The sequence below is a fragment of the Ambystoma mexicanum genome, chromosome 14, assembly GCF_040938575.1.
Source record: "Ambystoma mexicanum isolate Mex_15411 chromosome 14, UKY_AmexF1_1, whole genome shotgun sequence".
Taxonomy (NCBI): Eukaryota; Metazoa; Chordata; class Amphibia; order Caudata; family Ambystomatidae; genus Ambystoma; species Ambystoma mexicanum.
Window position 1 is genome coordinate 175,605,279 of NC_090940.1, and position 15,832 is coordinate 175,621,110.

The following is a 15,832-nucleotide window of genomic DNA, read 5'->3' on the forward strand; positions in this document are numbered from 1 at the left end:
AAAAAAGGTTTTGAAAGTATTTTGCAGTGGTCACATTCTATCACCAACCATCTTTGGTGGAGCTCAAAAACTTGTGAGGGGTCAGTGGAAATGCTACTTGAAAAATGGCGGTCACTGATGCACCACTGTACCAACGTTCACCGCTGGACAGCAAATGAACATTTCCACCAATGTGAACATGGCCCTTTGTCCCCAGAGGAGGCACGGAAGAAGAAGTGGTTGATTCCATCTTCACCGACACACAAAGCCATTGAGAAGATTGTTTTCGACAAAACTCTATCAAGAGATTTGAGAGGACTGACAGAATTCTGTCACACAGGAGATTTGGAGGTGTTCCACAATATGTGCCTAAAGTACAGGCCAAAGCGCTTGCATTTTAGCTTTCGGGGCATGAAACATCGCACTCTACTAGCAGGTCTTGGCCCATAAAAGCAATGTCGGACGTGAACAATCTAGGACTAGAGGTAAAGTAAGGATGCCTCGCTACACTAAGGTGTTTTCAAAACGAAGTAAACAATGGGTGATCAAACCAGTCTATGATAAAATGCAGTTCGACTTTGTGGAAGGCCTTACTGTTGCTGTGTTAGAGAAGCACAGATATGGAATTTTGGACGTTTCTGTGCAGAGCAGTGATCCATTGCCACCGAACATTGCGACTGTGCCATGCCCACCCGAAGCACAGCTGATTGTGAAGTACAAATCCTGGTTTAAATAATTGCAATACGATTGTCTTTTTGTAAATAAATGTTATTGTACAGTGTACCTGTAAACCTAACCCCTATCTTCACCATCATGGGTGGCGAACAAGCTGGGTGTCATCTTTGAATTCTCTCCATTCACCTCACATGTGTATGTATATATTTTTCTCATGTCTCATCTCATGTAAATATTGCGCACTGTTAACGGAGGGGAGGCTTGCGTGTTGCATATAATAAAACAAACCAACAATAAATCTCACTTTTAACTCAACTCCTGTGGTACTTTATACTTTCCCTGACCTTCTGCCAAAAATTAAATGTCTCAATTTGGGCTGCAAAGCTCGCAGACAACGAGAACAAAATTGGGGCACTTGGGACGCGCCAGCCAAGCGGGACGCGCCAGCCAAGCGGGCCGTGCCATTTGGGAGAGAAGCCAGTTCGCATTTGCACATTGAGGCGCACTACATAGACGGATTCTAAACTTCAAGTTCTCACAGATGCCTATACTACGTGATGTTGCAAATAAAGAATGCGAAGGACAGCGCCCAGATGAGGCTCACAAGTCGCACTGGAAGTATAAGGGTCTATTGTTATTTGACCTTGAGACAGGGACCATGCCGAAAGAACTACATTTGAAGGGAGTGCGCAATAACGTAAGAGACGATAAGGCAGAAAATTCAGAAAGTAGACCGAGTTTCATTTTAGGCCAGTATACGAAAAATCGTTGTCAAGAGCACGGTCCGTTTTACAGACTGCATTACGAAGAGACACAATGGAAATTTCAAATATAATGTAAGTAAATCTTTACACGCTTTTATACCGGAATGAAGATTTAATGAATGGATGCATGAATAAATGAATGAAGAGCTAGGAAAAGCAAGTAAAACTGTTCGTAGTGGGCACATGGGCATGCAGGTCCACTGGTCTCACCGATCTCGGTCCTTGGCCCAGCCACTTTTCCCTGCACTACGGGACTGTCTCTGTATCCTTCAGCCCCTTCTCCCGGCATTTACCTTGCACTTGCCACCAGCTGGCCCTATTATTTAATTTGTATTCAACTAACCATGTACAGCCCTTCCCCATGCGCAATCAGAAAGACACCTGGCCTAGTAGGATCGTTGTCTGTCTGCCCTTGTTCCCCACCTGCCTCGTCACGCCTAGAAACACTCGAGTATAGGCGCGTTACAAATGCCATATCATATAATTCCTCACGCATGTAGACTGTCGTTTATCATTGTGTGTTTGCCTCAATTTATCTCGTTACTTTTCGCATTGATTTTAGAGACGAACATACTCCATTGAACTATCCTTGCAAGCAAATAGTTTCTGATCGGCCGTAATAAATAAAATGAGTAATATTAATGAAGTTCGGCTAGCGAGACTAATTATCATTTTTTTGTTTTTATAACAGGTATTTGATCCCTTTCTGCCACTGCCATCCGTTTGAGACACCAGCGGATGGATTCTTCAGCAGACACCTGCAGCTTCGTGTCAACAACTGGAGCATGATCACCATATTATGGGACGATCGCCAAGGGCCCACATGCCCTTACGCTGTACTAGTGGCTAGAAGCAACATATCAATCTTTAGGCTGGACTAGTGCCTAGTTGATGGAACAGCCTTGCGGTTCACCGTGCTTCCAAAGTGATTCTTTTTACGAAAATGAACACCCTGTGTACCATAAAGGAACAGCGCGTGACTCAAGATGAAACAGAACAGTTATTGCGGATACAGATAAAAGAAAATAAATGGCTTCCGGAGTTCATATGGCAATTGCTGAATATTCTCTAAACATTTAATGTCAAATAAATGTACTTTACCAAATGTACCGTGTTGCTGTTTCATTTTAAAGTACAGTTTCATATTCCGAATTGTGGCGCGCTGTGTTGTGAGTTGATCTGTGTTGGTTTCCGGGTTCTGTATGGAGTCGCGCAGAAGACGACTGGGCGCGTTTGCCTACGCAGCACAGTAATGTCACGGGGAGAGGCGGGGAATATGAATGTTTTGATAATGTCAGGCTCAGGGGCGGGGGAATTGATTTAGTGCCGCAAAAGAAGGTCAGCCAGGGCGATTGGGGAAAAGATAGGATTATCAGAAAATGGCGGCTCCCTGGTGCTTGTTTTCGCGTGCGTTTAATGGACGAAAACTCGGTTAAGGGCCATAGGAAAGTTTTCTAAAATCGAGCCACTTAGGCTTAAAAAAACATGGCCTACCCGTAGGGACAATAACATTTTTTACTAGACCATGCCTTTAAGAGTCCCTCAGCAGCTTTGCTGGATTTCTAGGGGGTTATTTTTTTCACCTGGTAAGAGTGCGAGCCTTTTTCCCCACTCTTACATGTGTTTTGCTATGTGTGTTTTGACATTTTGTGTGATCTTGGGCTATGGAGCCTCACCTACTCCATAGACACCACTTTCTTGTGTGTGTTACACAGCACCCTCAGTGCAGTGACACAGGGTTGTCTTTCAGAGCCCCCCCTGCACCCCCCCCACTCCAGTTTCTGGGACTGACTACTGTCTCCCAGAAGCAGGTAAAGTTACCATTAACTTTACTTAGTCTCTTTAAACCACAGACCCGGTACACCCCATCTTCCATGGAGTTTTGGAAAGGGTTCATTCTTACCCCTTTTTGTCTGTCCCTCTTGGAGCACTGTTTCGCTCCCATTCCATTAAGACTTGGCTGGTGGCAGTGGTAACTACCCTATTTTTTCTACTGCGGTTATGTTATCCATGGTATTGTTTTAGGCTATTGTATAAGCCTCGAACTTAAACCCGCTTGACCAAATTGATTTTAATATTGTTGCGGCTGGGTTTAGTCGCCATTTCGTTTTGGTAAAGTCCTTCTCGTGTTTCTCTCTGCACGTCAAACCAGGTTTGGTTCCTTTGTTCACCGTCTTTTCGTGGGCTTCTGCACAGAAGCCCTCCTTTAGGCGCCTGAAAGTCTGGGTAGGCAGGAAGTGAGGGAGGGGTCTTCGGACCCCTGCCATGGGTTCCCTTGGTAACCCAAGTCGCACTCCTGTTTGATTGGCCAGGGGACTGTCCGGCCAGGACAGTCACCCCCTGCTGTGCGATTGACAGCCAGGCTGTGTGAATGGGGGAAAACTGCATAAAAAGCAGGTCTCAGACTGGAAGAGCAGAGTCGCTACTCGAACGAAAGAAACAACGAGGAGCTGATGGAAGAGGACCCCTACCACGACTTAACCGCCCTGTGAAGTCCTGCTGCAGGTCCGAATCCTCGAACTTGGACAGAGAAGATCCTCCAGGAAACTTCTTCCCTTGAGCTGGTGGGACCAACCAGTTCGCCCAAACTTCAAGCCAGGAACCCTCCTCTGGTCGAATTCGCTGTACAGAGAAACAGTGGGCCGGATAGCCAGGAAGGTCGGACTCTGCTTGGGTTTTAAGGAGCGCACCTTTTATTCGTCTTTTTGCTCCGCTGCTGGTTTCTTCCCTGGGTAGCGCAGGACCCTCCAGCTTCCTACTTCGTGTCAGTCCGACAGTCACTTCAGGAACCGTGAGCAACTACCAGGAACGTCTGCCGCAGTGAGAGCTCCCTCTCCGTTTTAACATACTGTGCAAATCCGGTTGTTCGTTTCTTTCAGCCGCGGTGCAAGTGTGTGAAATATTTCTCCAAACCGAGGGCTTGTCCTTCTGTTCGAACTAACTTTTCTACCAACCAACCTCGTCCAGCACCCGTGGCACGAACTTTACCGCGAACTACCCTGAACTGTGTGATCTTGAGCAAAATACTTGTTGACCCATTGACTTTGGCCCTAAGCCTTTTCTACCTGATGAAATCACTGTAGTTTCTCTTGTTCAATTGCCCCGAGTACTTACCTGTTGGTGTGGTTCCATTTCTATTAACTTTGTCTTTCCCTCCCTTTTAAATTGCTAGAGTGCCATTTTGCTCCCACTTCATTTTGTGAGCTTAACTTGTCTGGAATTTAAGGGAAGTGGTGTGCTGTATTAAGAGCATGATTTTTTTGACTGCTTATAATAGTGTAATGTTATACAGCTGAAGAGTGAAATAAATGTATATTTTTTTACTTGAAAGCCTTGAGTCAGTATTTGCCTGAATCATAGTAATTGCTGTCCTTTGTGTAACTATTTTGATACTGCTCACTTACTCTTGAGATAAGTCTGGCTGCTCAGTCACTGCTACCACTTTTTCTTTATGGCACAGGATTGTACCAAAGGTGAATTTGTGCTGCTCATGTAGTCTTAATTTTGGGTAGTGTTCCCAAAGGGTACTGCATGGGATTCTGCCTAACATATCGACACCTTCATTGGAGCTCTCATATCTACCTAGTTGTCCATTTATGCATGATCTATACATACCCATCTATGCGATCTCCGTCTATGCAGATCTCTCTATACATGTTACTCTGTGTATCTCTTTAGCTAGATCAATCTACATATCCATACATATCCATCTGTTTATATACCATTATACATCACAAAGTATGCATTTCTATGGCTCTCCACCTACCTCCCCCTTCAAATACAACTATTCATTTATTTTCATATTTATCAGTCTATCCATTGATCATCATTCTATCCATCTACATGTTGCAAAGCACCTGTTATGTTACATGTATTCATCTCCCTGTATGCATCACTTTATATCCCTCCATCTACTTATCTGTATAGATCCATCACTATGCAGCCCTCGCTGCCTACATTTTTATTTTTCCATTTCCCTCTATGCATCTGCCAATACCTCTATCAATAACCATATCTTTCTGGACATATTCACATGTCTACTGAAATCTGTGTTACTCGAAAGACCTGTTGCTGCCACCCTCAGTCTGTATGTCTGTTTCTCTCGTATGGTAAACAACAATACTTCAGATATACATTGTATAGCCTGCTAGAATATGACAAGTTCAGCCCTAAATGCCCCGATGCTGCCATTTTATGGTTCGTAGATTCTCCATATGTAGGGTTGTGCTGTAGCACCTCAGAGTGTATTTTGCAATAGATAGAATTACAATAGTGGTCACAAATACAATAACGGGACAAACTCGGAGAATATGGCAAAATACTACTTTATTCTCAACTTAATAAAGCAGGGTGACCTGACAAACATCAGACTGATGCGGAGGTCTTATACCCTAATGTACACCATCTATGATGTCACACTACGTGGCAAAATACAAAAGCTATTAAGGGGAGGGATTGGTTAAGAGCACAGGTCTACTTATAAAAAAATATAATGGTTAGTGCTTCATTGGCTATTCCTTGTCTGTAGGGCACACCTTTAACTACCTCTAAATGCATATAGTACTGATTATAGTGGACAAAACATCGAGGGTTGGCTCTTGCAACGTGATGCATTAGGTTGTCCTCCAACACCACTAATTGGTTGGCATACTATACCAACCTTGGACTTTTGGCTCCTTTGTAGCCCATACGTGAAACAAAACGTAGGTATTTGAATCCCATCCGACTACTCCCCATTTTCCCAATTGGTCAATCATCTCTCATTGGCAGGCCACAAGCCAAAGTCTCTCGTGTGTAGTTTGACCTTGTTGCTTGCTCACTGTCCTGGAACATTCAAGCGAGTGTGAGCACACCACTATCTTAACTGGAGGCTCTAATGAATAGACTTTGTTTTCAACTTCTGAGTCACATGTGAGTGGACCACGAATTTGTCAATTTCAGCCTTCAATTTACTGCTATTTGATTTAATTACGCACGGTGCCGTTGCACCCCCTGGCCTGCTCACTGTCTTATATGAACGTTGTATGCTTTTAATTGACCAGCAGTTTGGCTCACAGATTTTCCTTCATCCAAAAAGAATGTCTTGCATTCAGAGTTTACCAACGTGCCTTTGTGCTCTGCACTTATCCCTCGAAATAGCATCTTCAGTCTCGGCCAACCTTGACTCATTGTCGGGTCTGCTGACGGGGGCAGTTTTTCCACGTCTCCCAATTCTTACAGCCTCTGCATGTTTGAGGTAGCTTGGTTACATTGACGTGAACCGTCGTCCATTTTCCTGATATCCTTGCCAAGTTACATATTCCTCTATAGCAGGCTTCTATTGTCTTTCTACCTTGCATTACTGCGTATAGTTATTGGTCAGTAAGTTGCTTCATCTTCTTTTAGATCCATGATCACTTTAGCTTCAGGTTCATGTTACTCTTAGTGCTTCAGTTACTTCATTACTTAGTATTTTCATTTTGTTTCAGCTTAGGTTCATATATCTTATTCATGTCATCACGTTGTCCTTGTCAGATTTCATTCAACGTCAATCCACGATATTCACTGATGCATTCTGACATCTTGGAAAACAATATCCTTCCATGTAACTTTCTTCCATGTGCAAGGGTACATGCTGTATGGCTGTCTGAGTGCATAACGTCTCTCATACACTCGATGCGGTATCGGTACAACAACACAGGGGGTCCATCTATAGCTCTTCTCCGACTGTTCCAATGACAGTGGTGAGGGGGGTGGGGACTGGTAGGATAGCACCTACCTGCTCCTCTACAGGTTAAAGCCCCAAAAGTTTGAACTCAAATAACTGAACATTGCCAAGACCCAGAGCACAAACCCCATACCTGGCATCCTGCCCCCTACTACATAGAGCACAAGCCCATATCTTGTATCCCGCCCACACCACCAAGCCCCATGCCTGTTTTTTTTTTACTTTCTGCTTCATTAAGATCGTTGTGTATGCTTAACCGAACCCTTCATCACTCCTGCACTCTCTGCACAGACACACTACCCAGAAAGAGATTGGCTACAAATTAGTGTCTTTCCCTGTACACCAGAATAAGGTGGCCTCTGGGAATCAGTCCCCAGATTCTTAAATCCATCTTACACCAAAAATCAATTAAGCATTCCAACTTGGTAATTCCAAAAGGTAGATCTGCAGCAGGATTGTGGAAATCATAGTGGAGACTTATTGACAGAACGCTCTTCCTTCACCAAACTTACACTATTGTAAACTCTGTGTGAACGCTACTAAAGTCAAAGTGCATGGTCTGTTCGTTGCCTACTAGCTCTGGGAACCGTGTGGCGGGACTGAATGCTGTAAAGAACAAATCGCAATGATTAGCTGTGTACGTTATATAAACTAGGAACGCCAACATTTTGCAATACCCTTTAAAGTCAGTGAGCCCCACTAAAACCGGTGGGGCCAATCAAACAGTGGAAATCTAAATATCATGCGGTTTAGCAAGTTGACCCTCTCCTACAACATTGACCTTTTGCTAGACACCAAACAGCAGTTGTATTGTTTTCTTACCTTCACCTCTTGGATGGAATTGGTGATGGCATTGAGACGTTCCTTCTTACGGCTTACATATTCATCAAACAAGGCCATTTTCTCAAAATGAGAATCTTTAATTTTTTTCAAGTCTAAAAAAAATAAAAAAAAATCGGTGTCTAATTTGTCGCATCAAAGATTTCATTGACAAATGGTACCAAATCAGAGGCATTGATAACAAATAAATGAATGGCTTAGGCTCCAAATTCGTTTGCACCACAAAAAAAAAAAACCTGTAAAAATGCAAATCTTAATTAAGATCGCCTATGTGGCCACACGCTGCAACAAGTTTCCAGTGCTCCTAATTTTACCTGATGTGGGAACTGAAGTACAGGGAGATGTAGAGGCACAGGAAAAACAGTATTGAAAATAAAAACCAAGTACTGCAGGTTCCAAAGGGCATGATTTAGCCACTAAATCCAAAGAGAACAGAGTTTGAAAGAGGACATGAAACTCATTGGTCCCTGTACTGCTACAAATCTATCAAATCAGAATTAAAGATCTCAATCTATGCCTGTTGCACATTTAAGGCCATTAATTAGAGCCCGACACATGAGGCCTCACTCACTCTTTGAACATTATGTCCACACAAATAACTTCTCTAGTACTGCTAAGGAACGAAATGTCGCAAGAAAAGCAGAGCCTCCTGCCCAGAGCAGCACCCAGCGAGAGCCACGCTGGTGAAACAGAGCGTACGTGACCTCTAAGATAGCAGCTGTCTGCCCCAACACATTGGTCGCCTTTCGGCCAGCAAGGCAGAAAAAAACAAAACCACCAGACTAATGGAAAAGGGCAAGGGACCCGAAACAGAGACTTACCAATGTGAGGGGCACCTTCCATAGGCCCCCACCCTCTCCAACATGAACTGGGACTTGGCAAAACACAGGCCGCCTTGCCAAGTCATGGCAGATCCATGTGGGGAATAGGGCAGGGCTTAACCTGCTATTTATCAATGTTCCCATTTGTAACACCAGCTGAGAGGGAAAAGCAGGATTAGATTGGACAGGGCAGGCCACCGAATGGGAGCAGGATGACAGGAGTATAAAGAGTGCCGCCGGAAGAAGGAAGTTGTTGGTTGTTTGGGTTAGGTCAGAGGAGATGGCAGACCAAGACACCAGCAGGAGGCAGGATGGTGGACAGGACAAAGCAAGCAACTTTCAGGTGAGATATGAACTAGTGAGTGCAAGTGATACTGCGGTGTGAGTGGGCGTGCTACACTAACAAGGGTGGTCAGGTAAGCAGGTGCAGTGAGTAACTGAAGAGATTGTGCGAGTAGAAGAGGTTGGGAAGGATTTCTAGAATCTTGCAAAGCGGACAGATTTTAGGAGGCCAGTTATAATGAACAGGGAGCTCTGAGAGGTTAGCCAAAACCCAATCAAGGTACGTGGGTGAGCAGTCCAGGCTTAGTCCCAGAAGACAGGGTCAGGGTCCCTCAATGAGGCCAAACATTATAGTAAACAATTTTTTTTTCTCACTTTATTTAATATGGTTGGTTTATTACAAAACTTTCATAATTGATATACACATCAATTCAAAAAACAAAAACAGATAAAAACCACCAAGCGACATCTCCTAAAAGATTAAAATACAGTTCGAACAAAACATAGAAGCAAACCTTGAAGAGGGATATAGCATCTAAAAACCATCAATATCCCAAACTCTACAGTTTTAAGCACTTCATCCATAAATTTAATTACAGCAAAAATCGAAGGATTTTCTCAAAATTATAAACATATTCCACCAAACTTCTTGTGGTAAGGAATTGAAACATCCTCCAAATTCACCCATATATTTCATTCGGAGTGATTTTAATCCCAGACATTCAGGTATTGCTCACTGCTGAGACTGAGACCTGCATTGGATTCGGCTCCACAACGGCCCGGAGGACGTCTTTGAGAGTTACACTCTCTAGTGCCTGCCTTAGAAAAGAAGAAAGGTGATTGTGGCGGCAGAGCTTTGTACTTTATTATTGCTAACTGGAGGGACTACTTGCACGTTTGTGCTTGTGAACTTACGCATTGTGCGCGCTAGCACGTTTTGTGCACAGTGCCCTTGCATTGAATATCGTCACATATCTGAAGAAAAAAAAAAATTATTTTTTTTTTTTACCTTTCGAGTTTTTCGTGTTTATACCTTTCTTTTTCTTTTACTTACTAGGACTTCACTTCACTACACTGACCAACTCCTCCCCTTTTTTGTGACCACGCTTTTCCATTTCCTTCATCTGCCTCTGAGCCTGCGCACCCACGCTGCGCACCGGTGCAAGTACTTTAAGTACTGTTTGCTGTTCGCGGTGCGCGCAGCGCGGTGCTGGGTCAGTCATTATTCCTTTCTGATTCTATTAGTAAGTGAATTGGGTTTTTATTGTTTGTGGCTTCAACAGTATCAAATGCGAAGGTAGTCATTGAAAATTGTCTATTGCTCAGTGCTGATTGCACTTTGGTTTTTGCTCTCGCGTTGAGCGGTGTGACATATTCAAGTATAGCTGTTGCTCGGTGGGGCCCTTGCTCACCTTAGCTCACCTTAAGTGTATCTTTCTTCACCATGCTTCCATACACAGCATACAAGCTTACTACAAACATGCCAACTATTGCTCCACTGGTGTTAATGCCACAGACCCAATCTTCATCACCAAAGACAGCGGATTCCATAGTGGCACCCCAAACATTTTTTACTGCTATGTCTGTCACCCCTGCAAACCTGCCTAATCAAACCCGTTTTCCATTTGAAGAGATACATGGTGGTATAAGTATCACACCTATAGAGTCTTCTGTCGTTGTCCCTTCAAGTATGACTTCTACTCCTTCTCCTCTCACAGTTGGAAAAATCAGTTCCTCGCAGCGTACACCATTGAGGTGCTCCAATCCTTGCCCAATTTCTGATCGAACTATGATTGAATCTATCAAGTCCTGTCATAAAGTATACGATGCGAACATGTCTATTTCTCCCATTGCTTTCCCACTCTTATTGTCTGATCCTCAAGTCATATCCATTCATGAAATTTCATCTGAGTTTATTCACACAAACAGCAAGGCTCAACGTATCAGCAGTGTCCCTGATGACTACTGTTCCGCCCTCAGACATTGCTCTATCTATTCTCAACTCGTTCGCTCTACCAACACCGCGCCCTCTCAAACCAGAGCTGCTCAACAATGCTGCTCAAACCATATCAATGATTCAACCCACATTAATAGCAATTAACACAGCAGTGTATAGTCTGTGTAAGCTCTTCGAATCCCTGGATACCAAAGTGACTCGCCAATCAACCCAATTCGAAGATCTGATGCAGTGGCTCTCGATGCAAGAGCTCACCAAAACTGAGGTCCACAAAGACAAGTTAGACCAGTCAGTGGTTATGTTGCCCAGCCCGTCGATTCTTCGTGATGTTACTTCACTCATTTTACCAACCTCCACTGATTCAGTGAAAGAAGCACCTGCACGCCCACTGATACCCTGTCCCTTGCCCTTAATTCAAGGCATTATTGGCCGAGACCTGGTGCCTGAGAATCATGATTCCATTCCAATCCTGATTCCAAAAATGAAAACTGGGGCTTTAGAGGGTATAATTGCACCATCCAGCGGTGTTTCGATGGACACACAAGGACTGAGCGATTTAACACGTCCAACAGTTGAGAAACCAAAAAAGAAAAATAATAAAAAACAAACCTTTATTCCAATAAAAAAAAACGAAAAACATGATTGGAATTAAGCATCCAAAGAGCACCTTGTCTGCCTTTTTTAAAGCTCTTAGTAAAAAGAAAACAACTATAGCTAACTGTGAGTTGGGTGATATGGAAACTGTTGCTCCTATACATCCTGCAGGGCCTGACGTGGCAGGTACTCCTATAGTTTCTCCCAATTTTGGCTTGACCCAGGATCCCCCGTCTGTGCCCCGGTCCCCTTTAACTCAACTGGTACAAGCTTTAAGTGAGTTTCAGAAAACACCTACACCATTTCTAATTTCAGACAAAAGTACCACTGTTCAAAATCTTCTCCCCCCACGTTCAGTGCAAACACAGATATCACTCAAATCATCAATTAAAAGCAGTGCTGGTTCGCTCCCTGTGAAGTTATGTCCTCAGCAACTTCCCGCCCCTGCTCAAGTTCCCTGTGATATTGCAAGTCACCCCAAGATGGTCACGTTTGCGCCTATGCCCAGTGACACACATACTATCAATGCCAATAGCATTCAATCTTTGACAGACGAACTTAAAAAGAAAGTTGATGAATATCTTTCCGCCAAGGTGGCATCGGTGTTTACGCAAGCCCAGGGCGATTCTATAAGATCACTAGCATACCCAGTTAATGTGAATCAAACCTCTATTAATGCACCTCCCGAGGTGGCAAGAAATCTCAGACCAAGTTGGCCCTCCAATATAAAAGGGTCCCCGCGTAACAACAACAAGCGCTGGTCCTCAGGGCAACCCAATTCGGGACGAGCTCAATGCCACACTTTAATTCTCAAATGTCGAGAGGGTGGCAATCAAATGTATGATCTTAATCGGCAAAGTGTCCTGAATATTTTTGGTGACATTGATGAATTACGTAACATCACCTCACGCGATATCGAACAGGTCGAATTTATCTCCGAGGACACCTTGTCCATAGTTAGACTCTGGATTCCATCAAGCATAGTGCTTCAATCAATATGGCGCAATAAAATGGTCTTATTTAATATGGGGTTTTTGCTGGCAGAGGAACCAGAATTCGCTTGCTTGCCTTTGAACACTCCAGTCATGATCCCTAAGATATATCAGGGCTCCCGTGGTGAATCCAGAGAAACATGGACATTGAGAATTCACGGCATTAACCACCAAAAGGAGAGATCAGAAACACATTGTTATTTGTCAGCTGGAACACAAGAGGGCACAAACATCTGCATTCCTCTTTTAAAGAAATGCCTTTGTTATACCACTTCATCGCTTTACAAGAGGTATGGCTCACCAAAGCTCCGATATGGGACAGCTATGAAATAGCCTCGATTCCTGCAGTATTGACTGCAGGCAGACCGGCATCAGGCTTACTGGTGGCTGCGAACATTAAATTAGGGTTTACAGTCACTGTCTGAGCATCTGTAGGTGCGCACATACAGCTTGTAAAAATCTGTAATAAAGTCCTAGTCTTTGCTGTAGTAAATATTTACCGTAATCCGCTCAGCATGCCTGATGAAACCTTTTTTGCAGGACTACATGACATGCTTGATCTAATCTCACTTGACAAATCAATTATGTATACCATCATACTTGGTGATTTGAACCTCAACTGTTGCAAGTTGGGTGCCAAAACTCAAGGTGCTCGAAAATGGGAGTTGATTATGTCCGAACGCAACTATCATATGGTCAATGGCTCAGTACATAATGATGTCCCCCCGCATTATACTTGGCATAGAGGGCAATCAAATAGTATCATAGATTATATTTATGTCGACACCAGGCTTTTCCGACAAATAGACCACTTTGAGATTATTGACCATCCTAAAAGTGATCATTGCCTCCTGTCCTTACAGTGCACGTTCCAATATACAATGCCAACTAGAGATTCTTATTATTGTGGCAACGTGGGAGTAAACAGCTCACGCACACGTCTCAAATGGACTGCAAACTCCCTGAACCAGTTTGAACATCTCATAACGAATAGGGCCCTCCATTGTAATAGCATCGAATACATAGATTTGCTACGCTCATTTGCTCAGACCATAAATATTCCGCAATCCGAATCGATCAAACATTCACATACCTTTGATCAGGTAGTTGCCAAAAGAAGGACAGAATTTAGGATGCTTAAAAGAAACATTTTACTCTCAATTAGTGCGGACAAGTGGCAGGCATTAAAATCTGCAAAATGCCAATATAAGAACTGGCTCAGTGGGCGCAAGTCCTTGTTATTCCAACGAGATAGCGAAGTTATGAGTAGGGCTATGAGTAATAAAAATTCGGCTGGCATGTGGTCGCTGCTGAATAGTCACTCATACCATCACCAAGCAGATGCCCAACTGAATGGGGTCTCTGAACATATGTGGATCAAGCATTTTTCAACACTATATGCTGACCCTTGTTATAGCCACACCAAATATTTGCCAGTGTCAACATCCAGTTGGAATTTAAAAGTCTCGGTTGAGCACATTTTTGACCTAATCAAAAAATTGAGTTCTTCAAGAGCAGAAAGACCAGACGGGTTGTCAAACCATATGTTTAAAAATCATCCAGACATTTGGTCTAAGATCTTATTTAAAATCTTTAGTGACATATTAAGCACCCGTTTGATTCCTACATCATGGAAGTCCTCAATCATAATTCCAATCTTTAAAAAAGGCGATCGGTCACAACCTGCAAACTATCGACCGATTGCGTTACTAGATGCCCCAGGGAAAATTTTTACCAAATTGGTACTAGCCGATTTCAATACTTGGACAGGAAATAATAAATTCAGGGATTCCAACCAAACTGGCTTCATGGCAGGAATGGGAACCAACATCAATCTCATGACCTTGAATGCAATCAAAGCTCAGTGCCAAGAGACAAAACAACAGTTGTTCTTGGCTTTTATTGATCTAAATGCAGCCTTTGACTCTGAGTCGTCCTTTATTATTAAAAAAGCTCTTGAGAGACGATTGCCCAGCGTCTCTGTACGATATTATACACTCGTTGCACCATGACACGTCTATACGAATACGCATTACACTAGATGGTCTTCTAACAGACAACATATCGACCTATCGTGGTCTAAAACAGGGCTGCTCCTTAGCCTCAGCGGTGTTCAATTATTACATCCACGATGTTAAATTCGCCCTTTCAACGGTCATTTCCGATGCTCCCAGACTGTTGACCCAGGAAGTTCAATCGCTTATGTACGCAGACGATCTAGTACTTATCTCTAGAACGCAGGTGGGGTTACAACGGCTTTTAGATACGTTCTATCAGTACGTACAATCTAATGAACTAGTTGTCAACACGTCTAAAACTCAGATCATTCAATATTCGCCCAGGCGCTCAGGCCCAGTTTCATTTGTGTGGTCTATAGGCTGCACCCCACTCGGCGTAACTCCAAGCTATTGCTACCTAGGCATGATATTTGAGGGTCAGTTGAAACCCCATGGGCAGCTAGAGAGGATTGAGTCCAAGCTACTTTCATCCATTTCACAAGCCCGTGTCATCATGTATAAATATGGCAAATTTTCCATCCTCCCAGCTTGGCATTATTGGACCAAGAAAGTCATTCCCATGCTATTATATATGGCTTGGAGACTCTTCCCGCAGATTCTGCATTCAAGTTCGAGCAGTGGGAAGCAAAATATTGGCGCACAATTCTCCATTTACCGCAATGCGTCCCTACCTCATGGATGAGATGAGCTTGGCCTAACCTCTCTAGAAGCCCATTACAACTGGCGTTTATGTTCATTTTTTGGGAAATGCCTGCGGTCGACTACCGCAAATGTATTGCTTAAAACACTTTCTTGTTACATTTTCTCAGCAAAGAAATCTAGTTACATCAAAGATTGGCTAAATCGTGTGTATTCGATAATGGCTAAAGCAGAAGTTACAATTGATCTGTTGTTGAATCCTGATAAAGCCAAATCTAAAATTTATCAAATAGATTGGATCAACACATGCGAATCATGTATAATGTATCGAGATAACGACATTGCACGTTTCCCACCAAAAAAACTCAGAACATTACCATTGTATCTGATACGTTCACCAGCCCTAAAATATAGATAAGGAATAGTGCGTTTTCGTTTCAATCTATGGGCAACTCTGGAAGTAAGGGCAAAACGCAGATTGGTAAGCCCAGAACAAAATGTTTGCAGATTCTGTCAAGTGCATCTATTTACAGAATGTGCCCTACTTACCTCCAAAAGACAAAT

The 15,832-nt window shown here is 43.3% G+C and overlaps 1 protein-coding gene across 2 annotated transcripts in view; it reads right to left on the reverse strand.

Moving 5' to 3' along the window:
• Positions 1-15,832, reverse strand: part of NUSAP1 (nucleolar and spindle associated protein 1) — a 449,447-nt gene that overhangs the window by 236,781 nt on the left and 196,834 nt on the right. For both annotated transcript variants that reach the window (XM_069638852.1, XM_069638853.1), the window contains one exon: positions 7,948-8,060. In XM_069638852.1, coding sequence (XP_069494953.1) covers positions 7,948-8,060 — 113 coding nt within the window. The remainder of the gene's footprint in view (positions 1-7,947; positions 8,061-15,832) is intronic.